The 25,741-nt window shown below is 45.4% G+C and overlaps 1 protein-coding gene across 1 annotated transcript in view; it reads right to left on the reverse strand.

The window, feature by feature from the left end:
• Positions 1–219: 219 nt before the first annotated feature.
• Positions 220–25,741, reverse strand: part of Dok5 (docking protein 5) — a 148,566-nt gene continuing 123,044 nt past the window's right edge. Inside the window, exons 7-8 of the mRNA XM_076849156.1 lie at positions 6,757–6,877; positions 220–897 (exon numbers count right to left, since the gene is read on the reverse strand). Coding sequence (XP_076705271.1) covers positions 833–897; positions 6,757–6,877 — 186 coding nt within the window. The 3' untranslated portion in view covers positions 220–832. The remainder of the gene's footprint in view (positions 898–6,756; positions 6,878–25,741) is intronic.

Below are 25,741 nucleotides of genomic sequence, written 5' to 3' on the forward strand. Positions count from 1 at the left end.
GCATAAATGGTTGAATTTATGTCAAGGGCAATGCAGAGGCCTTGCTCACAGTCCATAAGGAAAGTTTTGTTGTTGCTGCTGTTGTTTTGTTTTGTTTTGTTTCACAGGTGCATGGGAAATGCTGAGGATACAGAGAAAATTGTGTTACCGGAATCCAAAGACCATAGTGGTGAAGAATGAGCTTTTATTTTAAAATGTTTTATGAAGGTACTCCAACAAAATAAAGGCTTTAAAAAGGGTGATAAAAGGAGAGAAACTGTACCTTGTAAACAATAATAAAGGGGTTCTTGGAAGTCTAGTTCTGAACATAGCAGATGGAGGGTGAGTCCAAACACTGATTTGACTAATGGGTAATACAATCAAATATGATTCCAGTAGTTAACCACAGTATCAGTAACTGAGGTGTAGGGTGTAAACAAATATCAAATAATTAAGAGCCATTTTATTGTCGATACTGACTGCCATACAATTGAAACAGAAGGAAAATCACACAAATCCACAAAAAGACAGAGGCAGAGAAGAGCAAGGGACACGGTGGGTGTCTACGATAGAAAGTCACTTTGTGGCATTGACTTCTTTCCATCCAGCTGTAAAGAAGGGGGAAGTCGGTATCTATAGAGCATGTTTCAATCAGGCTAAGACTTTTTTTATAAAGGAAAAGATAAGGAAAAGGAAAAAAAATGTATTGCAGAGTTTCCCATGACCACACAATGAGCCAGGACACCAGGCTTCTTTCCTTCCTTGTGACTTCCCTTGCCGCCATTCTGTGGCCTCCTGCGTGGATCTGTGGCTCACTCATCATAAGTGTGCTAACAATTCTTGGCAGCTACCGTCAGTGCTCAGACCGGTAGGCAGGAAAAGTCTCTGTCCGGTGAAGCTTCAGAGGGCTGGAGACATCTTTTCCAAAAAGAATTGAAAAGCAACAGTTAGGTTTCAAGGAAGTCCAGGGACAAATTAGTAACAAGTTTCTACTTCTAATATAAATAAGTAACATACTCATGACATGGAATTCTTTCCTAGGGCCACTTGTGATATGCAAATAAGTCATGAGACTGTATGATTAGCATATATTTGCATGTAGCTTGTGCATTGGGTTGCGTTCCATCCATCAGAAGTCAATTTCCTCTTTTTTCATCTATAGCAAACCCTACACCCAGGATGTTCAGTGGGAGTAAAAGACAAACACAGGACTATGGAAACATTTGCATGGAAACCCAAGCAAAAATAAGAATTTTTGCTTAAACCTTTGCTTATATCTCCTTATAAATGTAAAGGAGATGTCTTAAAATCTATTTATCCTTTTTTATTTCAAGTGTAGGTCCCAAACCAAGCAAAGCCAAGAAAATCAAGAAAAATCAGCTCCTGTGTGACATAACACAGCAGTTGCCAAACATTTTCTATAAAGGTCCAGATGCCTGTGGCACAAAATCAGCCGTTGTTGACATGCAGCGAATGAGCAGACACGTCCCAATAAAACTTTATTGAGGAAAACAGTGGGCAGGATGGGACCACAGACCTGGTTTGCCAATCCCTGCAGACTGTAGCCCCTGATGTTCTAAACCAAGATGCTCTCCTGCCACCTGCTGGCCAGGGGTTGCTAGAACCGGAGGAATTCAGGCTGCTAGCGGGAGCTCTCAAGAGCAAAATCTGCCAGCAAGCACAGGGCATAGGGCCGCAGGGCTGGGGCCAAGGCAGCTCCTCTGCCCATCTACAGGCTCAAAGCAGTGTTGTTTAAGCACTGAACCAAGCAAGCAGGTTTATGGTGGCCTGTGGCCCTCAAGTCCTCCATTGTTATTTTGTTATCACAAACAGCCCTGACTGCTGTCAGACCTCAGTACAGGAACACTCCAATCTTCCCACCAGAAGCATTAGGTAGGCAGGGAAAGACGGGACCTCCGACTCATTTTCCATTTCTCTAGAATGAGGAGGAACATCTGCTTTGTTCTAAAGACAGTGCTACCAGGATCAAAGAAACCACAAGGGGCTTCATGAGCTTTAAAGCCTTACTTAAGTGACTCTGAGCACAACAACAAAACAAAGGGAGACACAAAGGAAACCACAGGTTCAGATACGAGCAAGCCTCAAATCTGAACCAAGAGCAAATGATGGAGCCAGCCATACAGTCACTGTGCCCAATGACAGTGACCCACCTCACAGCACCCCACATGACCAGAACTTACTGCTGTCTGGAACACATTCTGTTCTCTTCCAAGAACACACACACACACACACACACACACACACACACACACACACACTATATTAATGGGAGAGAGTACTAGAAGTCAACAAGCAGGTGTGAACTATCCCAGTTTGATAATGTCCTGGAGGAGCACCAGCAAAGAGTGTCAATGCCAAATTCACATCTTGGGTCAAGTGGAAAGCCCTTGGCTGCACCTTTAGCAGGGAGAGTGACAGGCAGCATCCACTTGGGGGCAAGTCAAAAGGAAAACACTTAACAGCTTCCAGCATAATGGCTAACAATCTTCCTGGCTTGGTGTGAAAGCTGTGGTTAGGTTAAGGACAGGAGATGAACTGATGGACTCTCCTCCCCTGCCCACACTGGCAGGTCACACAGGGTCACAAGCTGGTACTGGCCTGAAGGCCACATCTGGCCCAGGACTTCTCCAGCCTCCATAGACTCAGACTCCCACAAAAGTGAAACTGCTACCAATATTTAAATGACTGCAGACTCCCCATGAAGGTGACAATTTCCAGGTTGTCTTGGAAAACTGGAAGGCAGTATTGGCCCTGCATTCTACCCAGAAAGAGCAGGACCGACTACAGGGGGCTGCAGACTGCGGCCTGTGCCCTTGGCAGCAGCACCAGGGGCCTGCCTCCCCCTCCTGCCCCATCCCACTCTCTCTCTGTCTTGCCTGGGCTCGGCTCGTACCTCTGAGAGCTTAGCTTACTGCTGTCCTTTCCCATGGCTCAGGTCCTATCCTACTGTTTCCTCTTTTAACTGCTGTAGGTACGACATACGTGAGAGTGTTCGAATTCATATACATAAAACTGCACTAACTTCTGAAAAGCAGCCACTTGCTCCAAAAAATCTATCATCGTCAAAATAAATATGTAAGTGGGCTGGACCCAATGCTTTGGAGATATTGTGATCCCAGGGCGCATGAATTCCAATCCAGGCAGAATTTTCTCCCACAAGTAAGATCATGCCATGAAAAATAGCCCTGGACTAGGAACACCAGTGTTCCAATGCCAACCTTCGACCCATGAGCCTCATGAACTTGAGCTTTCCACAGGTCTGCGTCTGTTCATTCACTGAAATGGAGAGGACAGTCGTGCCAATGCCAGAGAACCAAATATGGCCACGTGAAAGCTGCTGTTGGAGAGACACACATGTGGTGCCACTCTTTGGTTTCCTATCTGATACATAACAGAGATGCCTATTTCTTCTTGGTTTAGTTTTGAAACAGGTGATGCTGTCTCCCAAGACAACTGCGGAGGAAGGGTTCTGAAGTTACAGGGGCACTGGAGCGTCGTGGCCTAAGGGAAATGATTCCTAGGTGGTGAGTGGGAGAAGGTGGTGAGGGTGTGGGAAAGGAGCCCTGCGCTACAGCTGGATACTCCCTGCCTACGTGCAGTGGCCTCAGGCTGCTCTCCTGCATCCTCTCGGTCTCTGTCCATCCCTTACCTTAGGAAGTAAAGCTGACACAGCCACACTCAGGACCCTCCTGAGCTTCCCCTCTCAGCACAAGCAGCCATCACCCCCAGATGTCTCCTCACGCCCTTTAGGCACCCACCACACTGTTTCTCCTCTGCTTTTTGAACACTCCCCAGCTCATTTCTGCACTTGCTATTCTCTCCACAGAGAAGGCCTTTCCCTGGCTGGCTCTTCTACACGTAAGGTCTTGGCATAAGTGCTGGGCTTTCAATAGCTACCCAACGAAAGCCTTGTCATTGTCTCCCCATAAACCGACATCTTGGATTCCCTTTCTATAGATGTTCTCTATAAAGAGCATAAATTTTTTCTTTATCACTATTAGATGTATCATATCAGAAACTGAATGTTGGCTTAAGTTGCCTGTGACTCTCCTTTTGATTAGAAGGCTCAGGAGAGGAGCAATGCACCTGGCTAGCAGGCTGCCCACATGTGCCATCTAGCACAGTACACAGCATGAAGGAGATGCCACTAACCCTCTACCCTGCAGGTGGGTGAGTGGATGGACGGAAGAAGAGAGGCGAAAACCTTAAACCTTAACTCCTGCTAGACAGGTGAACCCGGGCATATTGCTAGCCCTTCAGTTTCTCCGTTTCTTGGTAGTAAGTGAGAATCAATTACTCTCCCAGGAAGCTGTTTTGAGATCTAAATAAGATCACCTGTTTTAGGTGCCTGTCCAAAGCCCCATGCACAATGGCTCCTCAGAAAAAACAGCTTTTTAAGACTCACTATCTGGGGCTGGCCTTCCTAAGGGAGAATCTGGGATTTCAGCCCTTCACAGGCAGTATACTAACATGTCGTTTACATTAAAAGGTAGGGGGGGGGGGGAGATGAAAATAGACTTTGGGTTCAAATAAATTTGTAGAGCTTCAGTTTAAACAAAATTAAACAGATTGTCTACTTGCAGGATATCTCAGAGGCTTGAAAAGACCTTTTTGTATTCAGAATTCCCAAGAGGATAATTTAACACTTAGCATTTCCTCCCAAAATTTGACCACAGTACTTTTCTTTGGTGAGTGGGAGGGGAGCTGCCTCCCAGGGTCAGCCCCGAACAGAGCACATTTGGAAAACTACTCCTGTTTTACCTGATGCATTTCTAAAAGAATCCTGTGGACAAGGAATTCAACAAAAATTGGCCGAATGCTTCTCTCTCATAAATTTCTCCCAATTTCTATGCTAAAGGTCCTCAGTATATTGATTTTTGTATCTGTCTACCAAAGAAGAGAATTTTTATCTAAAAACTGTAAAGTGGAATGGGAGAGAAAAGGAAGGCAAATTAAATATGTCTTCATGTATGTGGCACAGGTGGGACTTCTCCCCACCAGAGTGATAAACAGGCCAGCAGGTGGCACTCGAGGACTAAATTTAAAGAGGACATTACCTTCTTTTCTCAAAAAAAATTCTCCTGTAAGGGTCTGTATGATTTCTAAATATTGGCCTCCAGCTGCCAAAAACATCAGCTTGAAATCAAAAAGGGTAGGTGACTTGGGCACAGGAATTGAAACCCACAAACATGAGCAAGATAAGAAAATTACGTCTTCATCATGATACACATAGGGCCACCATCATTAATGTCTCCTGATTTAATTCCTTAAGGGGAAAGGCAGAGAAGGAGAGGAAAAGGAAGGGAGGTGGTACAGATACAAACATACACAAACTTTCTCATTTACTTGTCACGTAAGTGACTGACCACCCTTTGACCAACAGGATAATTTAAGATAGGTTGTGAACAGCTCTTAAAACGTCAATAATTATTATTTATCTTACTGCCTATTAGAAAAGCATAACCAGTGGTTATAACAGTATAAAGTACACTTTTTAAAAATATGTAAATATATTTAAGTAGAAGTGACAGAATAAAATTTAAGTAATAGTCTCAGTGGTATGTATATGACAAAATTATGATGATGTAAGTTGAATCTTGCAAAACCTTCTGAAGTTGCCATAATTGGACCCAATCCCCCTCTGTAGATTGGTCCTATTTGTCATTTACATATCAATTCAGCCATCACTGAGCCACTCAGGATCAACTTCTGCACCTCTACACACATGCTCCTGCTAGTAACTGGAGTGTGGAGTCTTTTAAAGTCAGAAATGTAGATACCCTCTTTGCCTCCTTCACATTATAGCATCTTTCAGCAAACGCTATGGGGGTGGGAAGGGGATGGCTGGTTCATGCAAAGCCCAGGGGATATGATGGCAAGGATAAAACCAGACCCACCCTCCTGCCCTCCTGGGTGTCTCTGCATAAGTCAAGTGGTCACATGATGGAACATGAAATGCAAACTGTGATGAGGGCATCACCTCCATCTCAGGATGCCCATAATCAGAGTCAGAGGCTGCACAGTAGTGATAGTAGACGGGCACTGGCAGCAAGACTGGAGATGAGGAAGAGTTAACTAGGGCAGGGGGAGGAAAAGCTGTCCAGTTTTTAGTGTTCTTTTTACTATAAAATATAATTTTAAAAATCATATTTAAAGGATAAGAAAAAGCTTAAGTAGAATGTTTAACTGTTCTGTTGTCCCCCCCAATGCATGGGTGTGTACCCGGCTTCAGAGGCCACTTTTCTGGAAGAGAGCTCATTAGGATTTGCTCCAGTCATGCATAGCTATGGCTCCCTCCCTGACTTCGTCCAGGTGTCTGCAGCACTCAGGAGAAGCACCTGGAGGGGCAGAGCTAGCTGGGCCCAGGCTCAGAGCTCCTAACTCAGCAGGTCTCGGGGCGCTGACAGTTGGCATTTCTAGTAAGTTCCTGACCAATGCTAATGCTGTCCCTCATCAGTCTTATTTCTCAAAGCCTAGCCCCCAGCCTTGCCCCGCTCTGTGGGATGGGTTCAAAGGGAGGACTGCTCAGCCACACCCCACAACTTGAGATCCAGGATCTCTGAGGCTAAGGGCCCAGGAGCCTGAGAGATGCAGCTTCCGTGGACCAGGCTTCTGGAAAGACGAAGTCCCCCCATCCCCATCTCCAGGCCCCGACGGTGGTGCCCTCCCCAAGGGGCCTCCCGGCGTGGCTCGCCAGGGACAAGGAGCTGGGCCCCCCACGAGCTGCCGCCTGCCCCCACACGTCGCCCCGCTTACCCTGCAGGCGGTAGAGCTGGCCCGTGCTGCGCTGCCGCGTGATGTGCTGCCAGTAGGCGCTGCGCGGCAGGGGCACCATGGTGCTCAGAGAGGAAGCCCGCTCGCTCATCTTCACCTGGAGCTGTGGGCAGAGGAGAGAGCGGTGTCAGCAGCGCCGAGGCGAAAGGACTGACCGCGGGAGGAAGCAGGAGAGCCAGGAGCCGGTGGGCCACGGAGCCAGCCCCTCGGTGGGTCGGGGGCTTCCCTGGCCGTGGTGGACAGCTACTGTCCTTGCTTGCCCAGATGTGTCCGCCCTTCACCCTGCTGGAAACAGGTATGTTCCTCTGGGGACCTTCCCTCCAACTCAGCTCCGTCCTGGTGGGCTGCGCTGGCCACAGTTCCAGGGCCCGGCCAGTGACCGGTGTCAAGCCAGCAAGACTCAATCCCTCAGGGCATTAATGAGAACTCTTATGAGAAGACACTCAGCAGAGGGGAGCCAATGGTTTATGTCCATTTTTTCCACTGTTCCCTCCTGAGGAGGGTCAAGGAGGTTTCCTGGCCCAGTGTGGGTGAGCCAGAAATACATGCTGAATGGGTAGGAAAGGGCCAGAGTGGAGCCTGTCTTGGAACAATGATGGGAGAAAGTGAGTGAGTGAAAACCACTAGAGAGAAGGCCACGCCCTCCAGGGAGACCATCCCTGGCCATCCCAGACCTCCCACCACCTGGCGGTTACTTCCTTTCAGTTTGATCTGCCTTGACCTGGCTGCCCAACTTCTAGCATCAGGAAAAAACCCTGCAGGCTTGACCAGGTTCTTTGTCTCTGCTGGTCACTGTTCAGACACCAAGGGAAGAAAAGAGAGGATGGCACAAGCCCCTGGACTTCCAGGAGTAGCCAGTAGCCACCCCACATCAGGGGAGGTGACCACACAGGGAGGGAGGTGTCTGAGAGAAGGTGGCCTAGTGGGATAGGTAAAAAAGGGACAGTCATGGGGACAGGCATGCGAGAAGAATGGGCATAGGATAGGAAGCAGCCTCAGGTCCCCTGTCCCCAGATCCCCAGTCCTAGACAAGCCATGACACAGTCAATCATGCCACTGCACAGGAAGTGGTTTTTCACAAAGTTGGATTTCCTGGATGCACCCATCTTTAAAAAAAAAAAAAAAATTCCCACCCAGACACACAAGTTTGTCTGGGATGTTCACTGGAGCATGGTTTTCAATCAGTGGCAACTAGAGGTAACCTAAATGCCCCTCAGTCAAGACCTGGGGAATTGCCAGTCCACAATGATGGTTGGTAACTGTTTTACCGGGAGACGTAAGATTTACACTGAGGAGGAAACACATTCATTTTGCCCCGTGAAGGAAGCACGATGAGCACAGACCAACCGTCACACCTGGTCAATGCCATTGCAGCTGCTCCTGTGAAGGGCGGTGGCACTAAACACCTGCCCAGGGGCGTGCAGGAGAGCCGGGTACAGTGCATCTGCTTCACCTCGCTGAGCACAGACAGGCATGGGAGAAAGAAGAGGCAACACAGCAGCAATCAATGCCCATTTAAGGTTCTGTTTTCAAAGAAAAGTGTCCCCCTCTACCTGCTTTCAGCAATGGAGGGTTATGTCCACCCTGTAAAGCCAGGATGACCCGAGGCTCATGCCCTGGAGACTCGCACAGGGTCAAGGAAACTCAACTTGAATAAAGATAATAATCGTCACTTAAAAGCTGATTTTGTTGCTACGTGTTGCACATAGTAGGTTTGCTGGACAATATTCCTGGTCCCATTTTAATATCAATTATCAAAATGTGTCCCTAAGTAGAACTGAAATGCACTCAGTCTCATGGGATACCCTTTCCTAAATATGCACTCTTAAATCAAAACGCACAAAAGCTAAGTACTAAGTGAGTAGAAAAGTTCAGCAGCTCCTTCTGAATATGTAAAAATCTCCGAAAAAAGAAAAAAGAAGCAACAGTTTTTTGGTGACATCTGGTAACGTTCCATCTCATTTACATGAATTTTTAAGAAATACGGTGGGGGGAGGAACTGAATTTAGAGATTCTGATTATTTGATTTCCTAAATATAAAAAGATTATATTTAATGTAATAACATTCTTAATATAAGGCTAACACTTGGGGAATAGCAGTCACTTCAAATTATTCACTTCTTACTGCAAAACCATTTAGGTGTCCCTGCATGATGGGACTGTATTTTTAGAAACCCTCCTTAAGAGTAAGAATGAGATGGCACCCACACCATGTTTTATAGAGAACAGTGCAAAGCCTGACTCCCTGGTTCCCCCTCAACCTTTTCAAAGAATATCTAATTTTATAAAAGGAGCATTCTAATTGTCCCTTAAAGGAAAAATGACAAGAAAAACCTTCCCTTCCAACACTGCAAATATCTCTGAATAATTCTCTAAGCCTGAGAAGGCTCAGGGTGTCACTTGGTGACAGTCTAGCAGGGAAGTTCCCCGTGTTCCTGAATGCTCACGTCACTCAAACTAGCGAAGAGGAAATGAACGGCACTCATGGTCATCATGGGTGGAAAACCGAGGCAGCACCCATTCGAGGAAGAGTCAACACAGGGCAACCTGGAGTATCTGGAAAGAACCGTGACCGTCCTCCTTTAGAAAAACACACACACACACACACACACACACACACGCGCGCGCGCGCGCGCACACACACACACACGCTTTCAAATAGTTTGGCTTTTTTTTTTTTTAACAATAGGCATAATACTTTCATAATTAAAAAATAATAAAAATTACCCTGAACCATAAAAATATAGGGGTTTCTATGCCATTATGTGACAATGACATTCCTGAAACATCTCTCATTCACATAATTGTAGGGGAAGTCAGGCTATGGGACGGCCTCTCAAAATGTGAGATCATTTACAGCCAGAGTCACTGTTCCTCTGGAGCATAGCTTGGACAGCCCAGGGAGGCTGCAGGGGATGTTGGTTGAAAATGGTGGGTGAAGGAGGCCCAGGTGGTGGAGGAGTAGGGAGGCCTCGTCTGAAAAGGTGGGCGCTGTGGACTGTGGGCACGTGGGCTAGATGGTGCAGGCCATGGAACATGCTCTGCTAGTCTCTCATCTTCGACAGCTGCCACTGGAAAGGCCCTGCCCAGGAGGCAGTTGATGAAGGGCATTTCCCTGTCCAGATTAAGGTGACAATGGCACAGATATTTATCTGGGCTTCCCTTGCCCAGGAAAAGATCCCGTACGAATCAGCACATCTTCAGTATTACAGCACATCTTCCCCAATTCGTCAAGTACTCTAAGCTCCATGCAGATACAGACACGGTGCTGCACTGGAACAAACTATATACGACAACTGCCCCACACTCCTGCCCCGCATATTCCAGCAAACGCATGCCCTCAAAATGTATTATTTAAAAAAAAACAGTAAAAATCATAAACCATCCATTTTCTTTCCTCTGAAGGTCAACCGAACAGTTTCATGAAACACTGGAGTCGGAAAAATTTGGGGCGCAAACAGGCCAGTCTCTTGAGTTAATCAGCCAACAAACCAAGTATCTCCCGTCAGACAGCCCAGATCCGGCAGCCCCTCCATCCCATGCCTCCCCTGGCCTACACCACGTCATTCAGCTGCTCCCACCTCCAAAGGGCACTTTGGCTCTGAAGCCTGAGAGCGCCCTCCCCTTCTCACCTCCTGCCAAGAATCGGCAATCAACTCCCCAGATAATTCCCTCAGACTCCTCCTTCTCCTCCCTCAAGGGGATCAGGTGCTCCTAGAAGCTACCTCATAGCCCTGTACTTATTCCAATCATTTCTCTATTGTGAAACAGCCACTAAACTAGCCCACCTCCTTCTGCAGACCTGGAACTCCAGGAGAGCAGAGAACAACAGCTTTTATCTCTGGGGCTCAGCACTGACCCGGGCCTTCAGAGGCTAAATGAATGTGTGGTGGATGGATGAAAGAATGCAGAAACCCAGCCTTTGCCCAACCAAGTAGCAGGAAACTGTTCTCAATCCAACAAATGACATGTCTTCTTAGCCCAACGCTGAATTCATGCAGAAACTTCAGGTCCAGGTTAAATCAGCATGGTTGTCTGTGGCTGGCTATGGAAGACACAGTAAGGACTTCACCTCACTCTGCTTTGTCATTCAAGTGTGAGCTGAAGCGCTTGGGGAAAGATCTGCTTGAGTGTAAGTATAATTGTTTAGGACAGACCAGTAGCAGGAGAGTTCAGTTCTACATGCTCAGCTGTGCCATCAGCAGCATGAGCTCAAGATGCCACCAGGGAGGAAAGACAGGCTTCATGAAGTCAAACAAGTGCCCCTTGTCCTTCAAGAGTGAGCTTTCTCCTACACAGACGGGATGCCTGTAGGTCTCTTCCTAGCCCAGCCTGAGTCCTGGTGCTGCCAATCAATCTGGGCTACCAACTGGGTAGCACATGCTGCCGGGGGAGAGAAGAGACCATGGACCAGGAGACCCCTGTCACAATTTCAATGCTGCTCCATGTCAGCTCTTTGATACTATAAGTCTCTTTCCTTATAAAACTAAGAGACAGACAATAACACTGAAAACAAATTTAGAAAAATTATTAGACTGTTATAAAAAAAAAAAAGGAATTTGACACCCACTACCTGTGTGATACTAAAATAATTGCATCACGTGAAAGAAGCCTGTCACAAAGACGGCATATTGAAGTATTCCACTTGCAAGATTTGTCCGGAACAGGCCAATCCCTAGGGAAAGAAAGCAGATTGGGGGTGGCCTCGGTCTAGCAGCCAACAGCTAAAGGTGATGATGAAAACATCCTGAAATAGATAGTGTCAATGGCTTCACAAACCCGAATATATTAAAACTATTAAATTTGCAGCCTCAAAGGGTCCATGTGCATAGCAAGGTACATACGGCATGTTTATAGCTCAGTGAAGCTGTCACCCAAGATAGAAAATCAGATAATATGTGTGACGTACATTGTTTTAAAAGCACTATACGGTGAACTAGCAGGTATACTTCCAGTCAGGCAGTCTCAGAGGAAGTGACATTTAAACGAAGACCTGTGTGACAATGGCTGAAGCATGGTGTTTATCATCATTGTCGACAGTCGTCAGATCCTTTTAGAAACTTCCCAACACTCACAGTGAAGAGGGCCTGTCCTCATAATGAGAACATCACATGGACCTTGCTGGGAGAGAAAATTCTAGTGACCAGACCACTGTGATGGTTTTCAATGGGGAAGGAACAGCTGTCCCCCCAGCAGCAGGCCACACCACAGCCTCCGTCTTCATGCAATTTGGCTGTCACTGCCTGGGTGCTGTGCACCTCTTTCAGAAGTGCGGAGCTGCAGACCATCCTTGCCACAGCACAGCACCACAGCGTCCCTCTCTGCAACCCAGTTGCCTTAGCACAGAGCACTGTGGTGGGCAAATGTGGACAGCCTGACAGTCTGTGATGGATTGATGCTTCCAGTCTGTACACTGTGTTCGTGACACTGTCGGGGCCCATTCAGCAGATCAGGACTTTAAGACCCAATTCCACCCTGCTCAGACCTCCAACCTCCCTGGGCTGCTCCTGAAAGTAACTCAAGAGGGGCCTTTGGTACATGCAAACCATACCAGAATCTTCCATCCTCTCAATCTGGGCCCTGATGGTTCTTCACGGAGACACTGCTGTGACAGTAAGATTCAGCTGTGAGTTTGAAGCCACATCCACTCCTGGATAATCTTCTCAACCCCTGAAACTTCCAATGCTCTTCCAATCCTGATGATTTCCTCAGTTTAAGAATATACTGAGAGTTGGGGTTGTGTGGGGTTGTGGCTCAGTGGTAGAACACTGCCTAGCACGTGTTAAGCGCTAGGTTTGATCCTCAACACCATATAAAAATAAACTGAATGGATTCTGTCCACCTACAATTAAAATATTTTTTTTAAAAAGAATATATTGACAGCCAGGCACAGTGGCACAGCTGTAATCCCAGCTGCTCAGGAGGCGGAGGTGGAAGGATCCCAAGTTTAAAGCCAACATCAGCAAAAGGGAGGTGCTAAACCCTCAGTGAGACCCTCTCTCTAAATAAAATAAAAAATAGGGCTGGAGATGTGGCTCAGTGGTAGAGTGCCCCAGATTTCAATCCCCTGTAACCCCTCCCCTCAAAAAAAGAATATATTTATAACCAACAAATGTCTATGGCTATTTTAAACACAAACTGTGGGCAAAGCTGAGCCAGAAAGGATAACCCAGCCCAAGAAAGAATTCCAGATGAGACTTGTGTCTCCATATCATTCTGTCCTTCTGTTCAAAGCTCGCAGTCCCCTTAGCCACCACATTCCAGTATTTTCCAGGCTGCATCCTCAACAGTTCTTCATAAAAGCTTCTGTTGACCTGTTCTCCTGCAAAAACTGTGTCTGTAAACATAATCCACCCATGCTCTCTGCATCCTGGATCTTCCTTTAGCCTGCAGAAGTATCTCCAGGAAGGATTGTTAAAATGCAGATTCCTGGCTTTGCCCCTGGAGTTTCTGCAGAGGGAACCCAAGAATTTGGATTTCTGATGAACCCCCAGATAGCTCTGATCTTCACTACCAAGGGACTACACTTGGAAGTCCAAACACCTTTGGACCAACCATTCTAGGAAAAGTTTCCCATCATCGTAAGAGGCCAGCCTTGCAATCCAGACAATCTGTGTGAATGCACAGAGTCTGCCAGAAAAAAACAGCACGACCTTAGGCTAGCTAGGCAACCTTCCTCCGTCCTGAATAGCTTGTCAGTAAAGCCGAGAAAAAGAGTTACTACTTGGCAGCTAATTCCTAGACCACATGTGATTCACTGTGGGGTTCTATGAAGGTGAGCAATATTTATAATTAGCCCCATATAGTGAGACTCTCTTTAGAAAGGGTTTCTGAACAAGGTCATCATAGGAACATTCGTATTTATTTTAAAACTGAAATGTTTGATACCAGACTGTGTTTCTGGCTCCAGGGCAGAAGCCTTAAAAAGTTTTCAGGCAATGACAACAAGAAAGCCACATATGAGCTCAAGTAAGTAAATATGCATGGAGAACGTATTTAACCACCTGGGCCTTCAGTGACAAACGCAAGCTGAGCCATACTACAGGCACCAAGAGGAGGAACAGGAGGGAGCCAAGGAGCCCTCGGCCCTAGAGGGCCCTGCATTGAGATTGCTCTCTCAAAGACAGCTCAGGCTTTGGATCTGGACATATTTTGCTAGGCACCAGAGAGAGCAGAGAGGCCCACGTTTTTGCAATACTTATTATGAATTTAATTAGACTTAATTTAACTTGTGTTCCTTTTTTAGTATTCTTATTTTTTTATGTTCAGATAATACAAAAAAGTATCTAAGGTAAACTTTAAATCAATCCTGTATCCAGTATCTTCCACCAACAAAGATAATAAAAAAATCACCTTTATTATGTTAGCCTGTTTTCTTTGTCTTTTTAAAATGTGCATGTGTAATGCCTGAGCATACAGTTGCACTGTCTACTTTCTATGTTATGAACACATGCTACACGGCTAAACACCACCGTCTCCACAATGCCATTTCAATGTCCCCACCTCAATCTGTCCTTGGGTTGTACCACCCTTTCTTTGCTCCACTTCCTAATTTTTTTTTTTTTTTTTTTTTTTTTTTTTTTTTTTTACCATAGGAGATAGTAGATTTAAATTCTGACCCAATCTCCTTTAGAGCATTTTTTTTTTCTGCTGACCACAATTTTCATGGGGACCCACTCTATCCACAACTATTCCAATGAACGGTTTTTAAATGAGTTTTTTTAATTTTAATTTTAATTTGCATATCAAAGGGACTTTTCCATTGACTCAAAAATTACATTTAAATGTTGCTCTATCAAAAAAGTAGATAAGTTGGCAATTTCATTTTTTATTGTTAAACAAAGAAGTCTTACCTTCACATAATTGTTCAACAGACTCATCTATAGTCATTTAAAAGAAAAAGGGTAATTCTTTGAGAATTGCTATGGTTTAGATGTGAGGTGTCCCCCAAATGCTCAAGTATGAGACAGTGCAAGAAGGCTTAGAGAGGAAGTGATTGGGTTGGGAGAACCTTAACTTAATCAGTGCATTAATCCACTTGAATGGATTAACTGGGTGGTAACTGGAGACGGGTGGGTGTGGCTGCTGGAGGAGGTGGGTCACTGGGGGTGTGCCTTAGGGTGTATATTCTGTCACTGGTAAGCAGAGCGCGCTCCTCCCACCCCCCTCTTTCTGCTCACCATGTTCTGAGCTGTTTTCCTCCACAACTCTCTTCTACCATGATGTTCACCCAAGGAATAGAACTGGCCGTCTATGGGCTGAGCCCTCTGAATCCATGGGCCCCCAAATAAACTATGCCTCCTAGGCTAACAGTTCTTATCAGATCTTTTGGTCACAGAAACAAAAATGCTGACTAAAACAAGAAGTGATTTAAAAAGATTTGAAAAGAAAGGGGCAGCCATCACATCCCAGGCTCACGGGGAGAGCTGTCATTGGGACACACTTACAGGCCGTCTGCCCAGGATTCCCGAGGGAGATCTGCACCTGCAGTCTTGGCCCTGAGCTTCAGACATGCCCATGGGACGCCCACCTCCCACTCCACTTGACTGTGCTGCAGACAGTTTCCATGGAAAATGGCGGAACCTGACCTGCCATATCTCCTGCTCCACACCTCCCCAGCCTCCTCCACTGTGGCAGGTGTTTCTACCACTCTACCTGCTCTTCTGGGACAAGAAAAACTCCCTGACCCTGTCATGTCTCTTCTATCTCTAAGACTCCTCATCAATGAGTGAGTGCTGTTGGTCTGATCTCCACCACCACCATCCGGTCCACGTGGTGATCACACTCACCTGGGTGTCCAGGAGCTCATCTGCTTGCTGGTACGCTTGCCCTCCTCACCCCGAGTCTTCTCCAAACTGCTTCCAGAGTGATCCTTTCACAGTGTTGGCATTAACTCAGCCCTACTCAAAGCCCTCAGGGACCTCCCAACTTGCCTTGAGAAAAAAACACAAAGCCCTCACGGCAGCTTCAAGGCCAGATAAGACCTGGCCGTTGGCTATCTTGTATGCTCTTCTCATTTCCTGCTCCCAAATCACCAGCTTCCTAGCATGTGAACAAAGCACAGAGCTGCCTCGGGGCCTTTGCACTCACCCACCTCTGCCTAAAACACCTGGCCCTCAGACAATTCAAAGGCTCCCTGCTCCCTTTCCTCAGATCTCTACCTGAGTTCTACTTTATCAGGTGACAGCTCTGGTCACTTTCTCTTGCTTACATTTGTTATCCTCTTCACAGTGCTCATCAGCTCTTGATGAATATTTATATGTTGATTATTGACTATTGATTGCTGATTGTCCATCTCCCCTCAAACAGTGTGTGAACTCCTTGGAGGACAGAACTCTTCCCTGCTCTCTGCAGTACTCCTGCCTCCTAGACACAAGCCAGTGTCATAAAGCAGCCTCCTGCCCACGATTTCACTTCCTCTGTTGTCAGGCTTCCACGGTCCAGAAACACAAAATGGGCCCAGAAATAAAGAATCCATTCATTTTAAATAATTCTTACTACAACATATTATTAAATTCTTTTGTTTTAGTATTCATTTTTACTCTCTTGCTCTGCCAATTTGTAAATTGAACGTGAAGTTAGCCACATATGAATACGCAAAACAGTGCATACAGGGCTTGCCACTAGCCATGGATTCAGGCACCCACCCACCAGGGTCTTGGAAGGCATTCCCCCAAAGGTAAAGGGGGGACCACTGCACTCACATTTGTAGACTGAATTAATTTTTAATGAAGAGATTGTTATATATTTATTATGTTGTCCATAGTTTGGAAGGATACCAAAGTATCCAGCCAAATGCTGGCCCTCAGGACGTCGGATCTGGGCTGCCAGAGAGTGGGAGACTTATCCTGCCCCTCCTCAGCACTCTGACTTTAGACCACGTGCAAACTGGAATCAACACATCTCAAAATAAGTGACAACCCTTGCTCAGTTACACCCTACGCCACTCACTAACTCTAGGAACTCTGTGACCTCGGATAAGGCACTCGAGGGAGGAAATGGTAAGGGGGCCACCCCATCGGGTTCAGGCCTGCCAGGAGGAAGCCTCTTCCCCCTCTGGACTTTGTGGTGCTACTGTCCCCCTCCACTCCAGCCCCGCCCCTTTGCTCTCCTGCAAATGACACTAGAAAATGAAAACCAGAAGTTAAAAGGAGACTAAAAAAAAAAGAGTTCTCAAAGAAACCAAACATAATTTCAAGTCTAACTTGAAAGAAGTGTTCCAAATATCTCATGAATAATAAATATATGTTTTGAGCTGAATCTTAAAAGGGGTAGGTCTGTTTCTACGAAATCCAGACCCAGTGAACAATAGTCTTACACAATGAATTTCCTTAAGAAGACCTGAAAAATCAAGCATGAATTTGTGTAGTGTATAGTCTCTTTACCAAGCTGGACAAGTCTGTGTCTCTAAGGTTTATCCTTCACCCCCACAAGGGTCTCACTAACGCAGGTTGCCCTTGGGTGCTGGGCCTAATTTATTGAGATGAACACCTTGGCTGCATTCTTTGGGGCTCTTTCTGCTTGATGAAGCAGGTTCATTTAGTCAATACAAACTGCTTAAAATGCTAATCACTCTGCCGGGTGGCAGTAAGCAATTCCTCTCAAACAGAGATGATACGGAACACGTTCAGTAATCATCACAGGCAACCACGTGGTCCATGAGGAGAGCTGACTCATTCTGAAGGTGCACAGAGACCTGCATGACGTCCTGTGCACTCTCTCCTCGCTTCTCCATTAGCTGCTCTCCCTCGGTGCTAAAGGAAGAGCTACTTCATAAAGGAATGGAGTTTTCTGCAATAAGGGAATTCAGCAACTTACCACTTGTTCTTGCTTCCTAAACACAGGAAACCTTGAAAACACACATGGCCATATGCTTGAAAAGACTGGTCAAGGTCCACTGTGACTAAACAAGTGGGAAACCACTCCATGTTTGACATTCTGCTCTCAGCACTGGACAGGCAAAATGTTTTACTGTGGATTTTTCTCTGTATAAAGGGCTTCAAAGAAAGAAGGCCACGCATTCCCTAGCTCCCTTACTCTTCCTTGCCTCTTCTTGAGACAGTTCTTCTTCTTGAAGGTATATATCTTCCCCCCAACCCCCAAGGACCAAGGACCAAGGACTCATTTTAGAGCACAGTTCTCCTAGTGTGTTCCCTGGACCAGGGGCATCAGAATCACCCGAGTCATTACTGGAAATGCAAATTCCAATGTCCCATCCCAAATCTTCTAGAACATGGCTGGGGGGTGGGGGGACAGGAATCTGACTTCGCTAGCCTTGCAGGTGACTCAGCAGCACAATGCTGGAGACCCGGGGCACCTGCACCTTCCCCTCCCTCCCCAGCTCAGAGTACAGAACTCCACTTACCAAATCGTGAGCCTTTAATCTTCAGTTGCCTCCTCTATGAAATGGACTCACAAAATGTAAATGCTTTAGTATCTTGAATGGCAATATAGCAATACCTGTTTAAATGTCTAAAATATATAATAATAATAATGCACTAATCTAAATAATAATATCAGGGAGATCAGAATAGAGCAAGTGGATGAGGGGAGGAAAGAGAGGAGGGAAAGGGAAGGGAATGGGGAGAAAAATGAGCAAATTATATTCTGTGAATATATGAAGATGGCATAATGAATTCCACTATTAAGTATAATTATAATGCACCAATAAGAAAATTTCTAAAATAATATTTTTAAATGTATTTATGTCCTTCAATTCAGCAATCTTACTCTTGAGTTTAGAAAATTCCATTAACTAAGATATAGTTTAGATACTCAGTTACCATCGACAGTATATAAGAACACAGGTCCAAGGTGTTTATTTTGGCATTGTTCTTTAGTGGCAAAATAAATCTGATATACCTAGAGATAGGCCCAACAAATTCTGTTGCATCAAGACTGGGAAATATCATAGAGTCATTATAGAGAACGGATAAGGTAGAGGTTGACAAACTTTCCTGTTGCATGACACACTGTCTCACTTGGCAACTACTCAAACTCCTCAGTTTCATGGTAGAAACAGCCACAAAACACAGGTGCCTGGGAGCAGAGCTGTGTTCCAATAAAACTTGACTTACAAGAAACAGGCACAGGCCAGATTTTGTCCCTGGGCCAGAGTTTGCCAGGGCCAGTTTGCCAGCACCAGAATCTGCGCTGACTTCACAACTTGTAACAATTTCCACTAGGTAGACTGACTGTTAAATCAGAAGTAGGTTCTTTGCAAATGAGCAACATGGTTGCAACTTTGTAAAAAAAAAACAAGGACCCCCAACTAACCCCGGAGCCTGTGAGGTTAGGCATCTATCTACCTATGTGTGTCTACACTTATAGGTAGATCCAGGTACCGGTGCAGCTTAGAATGGTACAGGAGGACAGAAAGATATGCATTTCTTAACAAGGTTCAGGAGTTGCAACTGAAGAGAAAGGAGAGGAAAGAGATGCATACAAACAATGAAAAAGAAAATAGCAGCAATCATCATCTGCATGATCTTAATTTTGTGGTTAGTTAAATTTCACACACAGGAGTTAATGTAAAAGTTAATTTGATATGATTTAAAAATCAGTCCCTATCTCCAAATAGTTGGGAAAACTAAAGGAAACAAAGCATGCAGCCCCTCAGCACAGAGCCAGATGGAGCACAGAGCCCTTGGGTGGACTCAGCCTCCTGATGTGGTTTCCTGCTCACCGGCTCCATACCCATCAGCCTGCCCCTTCCTTTACCTCTCCAGCTGAATTCTGCACTCAGGGTCCTTGCTTCATCCACTCACTCATCCCATCCCTTCATATACTCAGACTATAGTGGCTGGAAACCTAGAAATGAATAAAACCCAGCTCCTCTGGGATCTGACTGGATATGGCTGGAGAACCTAATAGAAGCCAGCTTTGGTCATGTTACCGTCTGTCCCACATGATGCTAATTGTGGGACAGAAGACCCTTCCTTGAGCTGAGTTCTCTCCTTCCTCAGGCCAGAGAAGGCTTCTCACATATCATTCCATGATTCCAGGCACATAGGAGGCCCTTACATAATAAAAAGTGTCTAATCACTGATGTATTAATTGACTAAATGAATGAATGAATCTCTTACTGAACAAGAACCTGCTACCATCTGCCCTCCCCTCTCCAATCATCCTCTCCTAGTTCAGGTCAGTAATAATCCCAGCTCAGGTTACTTCTGTAGTTGGTATGTACCAGGTGCTGAGTCAAGCAAGTGTCTTACCTAGCAAGGTATGTACTAATATAGTTCCCACTTTACAGAGGGGGAAACAAATTGTAAGGGTGTGGAAGGCACTTGTTCCAGGACATCAAGCTGGAGGGATGCCCAGCTAGGACTTGGGAGCTGGCCCTCACTCCAGAGCTATGCTATTAGCTACAGCTCATAGGAAGAGCTGGGGATATTGTGAACACCCTAAAAGGCGGGCTTGTGTCTGTTTTGTTCATAATAAAAACAGCTACCTGAATTGTATCTCCAAAGCTTAGCAAAATAGCAACTGGCCAAAAGGCTGGGCTACAAGGAGATGAGGATGCCCCTGCCATCTTAGGAATAGAGTATCAGAACTTTGACCAGGCCCTTGAAACCCTACTGTCCCAAGGTCCTTCTTTCAACTGGAAATTAACTATCTGCCAAACACACAGTCTTCCCAACTTTCTAACGAAACCCCATCCTCACCTCATAGGCTGCATAAGCCTGACTCCAGCTCTGACAGATATTCAGCAAGAGTCACTCAAAGAGCTGTCTTTATTTTCTCCAACTCCTCTCCCTTGTTCTGACATTTGGAGGCAATGGGTTGGGTATTCCTATGATCAAAATGTTATGAAAATATCACAGCCTAGTACTGAACATTCAAGGAAAGAGCAAGCAGGGGCTTATTTCCTAGACATTCAAAAAAAAAGAAAGAAAGAAACAAAAGGAAAAGACAGAAAGAAAAGAAAGTGGGTACGAGAGAAAGATCACTTTTTTGCTAAGGAAAAATATAAATGCAAAGGAGACGGGCCTTGGTGAGCAGAACTTTGGCTGAAACAATGGTTCCACTGTGGCGCTCAGCTTTGACAAGCAGACTGTTTGTAAAATCAACCATTTGGGGCCAAATTCCCAAGTGCAGCATTTTGCCGCACACCAGATGCACCCCCACAGTTATTTTTGTGGGGAACGAAAGTGATTTGCATCAATTTATTCAGAGCCATCTGAATCCTCAACCACATGCATAAAACAAAATCATTGCTCCCTTTGCTTCTGGTGATTCCTCATGCCTCCTTCTTAGGGAAATCCTCTCCCGCCTGTACTTGAGAAAAGCTCTCTGCAGGGACTGAGCTCTCTGTGGCCTTCTAAATCCGGCTTGCTTGGAACCTGAGCCTTGTTTGGGCATCAGGAGGGAAGTGAACTTGGAATTCTGCCTTTTTTTTTTTTTTAATCTATGCTCATAATGGAATTTATTTGATCTTTCTTCTGTCCGTTCAACAAACTTTTATGCCCATATCTAGAACTTATAGCAGGCAGATGGGGCCTTGTCCCTGCCCGCAGAGGCCTGCAGCCTAATGGGACAGCTACTTTCTCACTTTTAAAGTTAATGTCCATGGCAAAATCCCACCTGGTCAGATTGACCCTTTAGACACCATGCCCACAGTCAACAGAAGCAGGGGTCCTGTGACAAGGTGACTAGAACATGCCAGAATGGAGGGAGGATTCATTTCCTGCCTGGAGTGGCATGGTGGGCTGGCAGGCGGAAGCACCTGCCCATGTATCTGCGCTGTACTTTGTCTTGTTGCTTGGTTGTACTTTGCTTTCAGAGCAAGAAGTAATTGAGCAGATTTATGAAGTCCCTGCTGAGTGCTGGGCTGTGCTTAGCCCCTCACAGAAAACCCCCTGTAGTCTGATGTGGTCAGGCTCTTTGATAATACACTAATAGCATCAGGGACTGCAGGACACATCTCAGTCTATCACCCACATTCCGTGGGTCGCCTGCTACACCCTGCTGTGTCTCGGTGCCTCTCTGCCTCCTGGTCCACTTCACACCAGCTGAGGGAGTAAAAGCCGAATCACTAGAATTTCTCACATCTGCTGAATCTACTAGCTCCCTTCCAGGGACTCATGAATCCTAGCTCATGGGAACCACACAGCAAGGCAAGGCAAAGACACTGTCATTACCACCAAGATATTACCTCAAGTACCTAAGGCAAAGAGAGGCAAGCTCAGAAGTAGCACTCAATTCTGGACACAGTGATCCAGCAGATTCTGGCCCCCCCTCTAGCAGAACTCACGAATTTTTAGAACCCAGTTTCTCAATCTTGGTATCACTGTCATTGGGGGCCAAGTTATTCTTTGTCCTGTGCATTGTAGCAGTATCCCAGGCCTTTACCTATTAGACGATAGTAAGACTACCAGTGATGACAACCAAAACTGACCCCAGATATTACAAAATGTCCTCTGGTACACAAGATTGCTACCCATTGAGAATCAATGATTCAGGGTTTAGAGCCTCAGAACCAGGATTTAGAGCCAGGGTCATGGAGCTATAGACTCAGGTTAAATCCTAGAGGACTGATTTGCATGGCCCAGAATTAAACAAGACGTTAAATGTTTAAAGTAAAAAGTATCAGAGGGGAAAGTAGGGAAGCAACATCAAAGATGATTATGACTACACATTCGAGTTTGCCCAGCAGCAATCTATTTCCATGCATTACTTAGGCATCTCTTTTAATCAGAACTGCTTCATGGGCATACGGAGTATCCACAGGCACAGGCTCCCATGCTTAGAAGGACCCCATGCTTGATTTCATGCCCTGTAGCTGCCGTCTTGAAAATTATAAAAGTTTTTAAGCAAGGGTTCTACGTTTTCCTTTTGAGCCTACAAATTACCTAGCTAATCTTACTCTTATTAGAGTCTATCTACTTCTGCTCTCAAAAGTGTCCCAGTTTAGAACAAAAGAAAAATTCCATGATCATCATACTGATCAGACCTGACAGAGCCTTTAAAAGCTCACCACTCAATTTTTGCCTCATTGATTTAAAAAAAAAAAAAACCACAAAAGCTTAGTTTCCTCTTTTGTAGCAGACTCTTCTATTAGATTCTGTCAACAATACACACACAGACACACATACATATTTGCATTTTCCAACATAAATTCTTGAATGTACATCTGCCCTGACACTTTCCCCAGTAAGAGTCAGCCTTGGCTACCGGAGCAATAGTTATAATCTTCTTGGGGCTGGGGATGTGGCTCAAGCGGTGGCATGCTCACCTGGCATGCGTGCGGCCTGGGTTCGATCCTCAGCACCACATACAAAAATAAAGAGATGTTGTGTCTGCCAAAAACTAGAAATATTGAAAAAATCTCTCTCTCTCTCTCTCTCTGTCTCTCTTTCTTTAAAAAAAAAAAGTTATAATCTTCAACAAAAAGCAGTATCAAGAAAATAAATGTCTTGGCAAAAATATGAAGGAAGAAAAGATACATGTCATTCCCCTAAACCAGGTGTTGCCAACATGAATGTCCATGTGGGTCATGCAGAAACTACTCTGGTTACCTAGACAAGAGAGGGGGAGAATTAGTAAAAAATTAAGGGCATTCACCATTGCCAAATTCTGCCACGTGACCAGCGCTGACTTCATGAAAGAAGGTTCGATTCATGAGTAAACGCTAGGGAGTTCTAAATTAAAGAGACAAGACTCTAATTACCTTTAGTACCAGCTCCGGGACAGCTTCTCCTAGCTCCCGCCTCCAGCCACCTAATACGGTAGCCAGGTTTACAGAAGAGGCTAGCTAGAGAGAGAGAGAACATACCAGGGAGTAGGCTTTTATTGGGGAACAAAAAAATTCCAGGGAAAATCCCATCCAATGAAGGTTAAGGGGGGCAGCATCCCAAGGTCAGGGGTGATGATTGGATCTTCGGGGCAGTGGCCAGACATGCCTCTGCTAGGTCAAGCCCTCGGACCTGGGAAAGGGTGGGGAAAGCTCTGACACAGCTGTGTCTAAGTGCCTCTCACCCAGCCAGGGAGGTAACTCAAATCACCTGCGAGGATGGCCTCCCACACCAAATGACAGACAATTGTTACATGTTAGAGCAGGCAGGCTCAGTTAACCAGATATTCCTATTTTTTAAGAAAGAAATCTGTATTTCACATGCAATCTCCCATAATAATTGCTGGTAACAAGTTTAATTTTTAAAAATACCATGTGAACCAAAACATCACAGACTAAACAAAAAGTGGCTGCACTCTAGGCTCACAACACTCCTCCATGATCTCTGAAAATCTAACTCCTGTTCCTGGCCTGGACATTTGAGGCTTTGGCCAATGTTCCTGGCTGCCTGAACCTGGGCCAAGGGATCCTGTTTCACTTTTCTCTGGAAGAGGCCTCCTATTTCATGCTTGGACATGCTCATAAATTCTTGGACAGAAGTTCCCCATTTCCGATTCAGCAGAAATAATCATCTGGACCTTCCCAGAATGCTGTGACCTTCATGGTTGGTGACACCATCCTTGCTCGACCTCTACATTCCTCTCCATGCTGCATTCTGGTTAGGGAGCTATAGACTCAGGTCGAATTCTAGAGGACTGATTTTGCATGACCCAGAACTAAGCAAGGCTGTTAAATGTTTAAAGTAAAAAATAAGAGAGGGGAAAGTAGGGAAGCAACAGCAAAGATGGTGTACGGCACAAAGCCTGAAATATTTACCATGTGGCTCTTTACAGGGAATGTTTGGCAATAACTTACTACTTTACTGACTTCTCAAAAAAAAGATTAGCAAGTGCAATAACTTGATTTCCTTCATCTCTATATCTCCATCATTGTTCCCATCTCTATCTTCTTGACTGTTATTAACAGCTCGCCTATAATCCCAGCAGCTCAGGAGGCTGAGGCAGAAGGATCTTGAGTTCAAAGCCAGCCTCAGCAAAGGCAAGGCACTAAGCAACTCAGTAAGACCCTGTCTCTAAATAAAATACAAAATAGGTCTGGGGATGTGACTCAGTGGTCGAGTGCTCATGAGTTTAATCCATGGGATGGGACCCCCACACACTCTGCAAAAAAAAAAAAAAAAAAAAATACTGCTGCATACTTACCATACTGTAAGGCCCACTCTATTCACCCAGAGCCTCCACTCCCAAGAAACATCTTGAGATGAGGAAGGGCCATGATATGAACCCTGCTACCATCAGGCTCTTCACGCACTGCCTGACTATATCCAGCTACAACCTGCTGGTAACATCCAATCTGTTTCCTTTTCCTACAGAGGAACAGCCAGAAGCTAAACAATGACCATGGAATGATGTCAGGAGTTCACGACTCTGGGAGGAATGGTAGAAGGTAAGGTGACATTTGATTTTCAGACAAAAGTACAATGAAAACCCACATGGAGGCAGGCACAGTGATGCACACCTGTCATCCCATTGACTTGGGAGGCTGCGCAGGAAGATCACAAGTTCAAGGCTAGCCTTAGTAATTAGGGAGGCCCTGTTTCAAAATTAAAAATTAAAAGGACCAGATATGCAGCTCAGTGCTAAAGTGCCTAGTATTCAATCTCGAGTACCAAGAATAAACAACAACTCTACAGCAACCTAAGCTCCAATAAAACCTTCTCCAAGAAGATGCTCTTTACCCTTGACAGAGAACTCTGTAGAGTGATGATGATTTCCCTATCAATTGTTTGTGCTTGATTACATATTTTTTTTAAAAAATCAGTCTCTGGATGGGGTGGCACATGCCTGTGATCCCAGTGACTCTAGAAATAGTGGGAAGATTACAAGTTGGAGGCCAGCCTGAACAACTCGGCAATACCGTATCTCCAAAAGAAGAAAAAAAAAAGCGGGGGGGGGGGGGGGGAAGAAAGTAAGAAAAGGGCTAGGAGGTAGCTCAGTAGTAGAACACTCCTGGGTTCAAAACAAAAAAAACATCTGCCTCATTATCTTGTATCACACGTGTTTGCCACTCTCAATGGGAGAACCTTCTCTCGCCCCCATCATTCATTAGTCC

This window comes from Callospermophilus lateralis, chromosome 3 (genome assembly GCF_048772815.1).
Source record: "Callospermophilus lateralis isolate mCalLat2 chromosome 3, mCalLat2.hap1, whole genome shotgun sequence".
In the NCBI taxonomy this organism is placed as follows: domain Eukaryota; kingdom Metazoa; phylum Chordata; class Mammalia; order Rodentia; family Sciuridae; genus Callospermophilus; species Callospermophilus lateralis.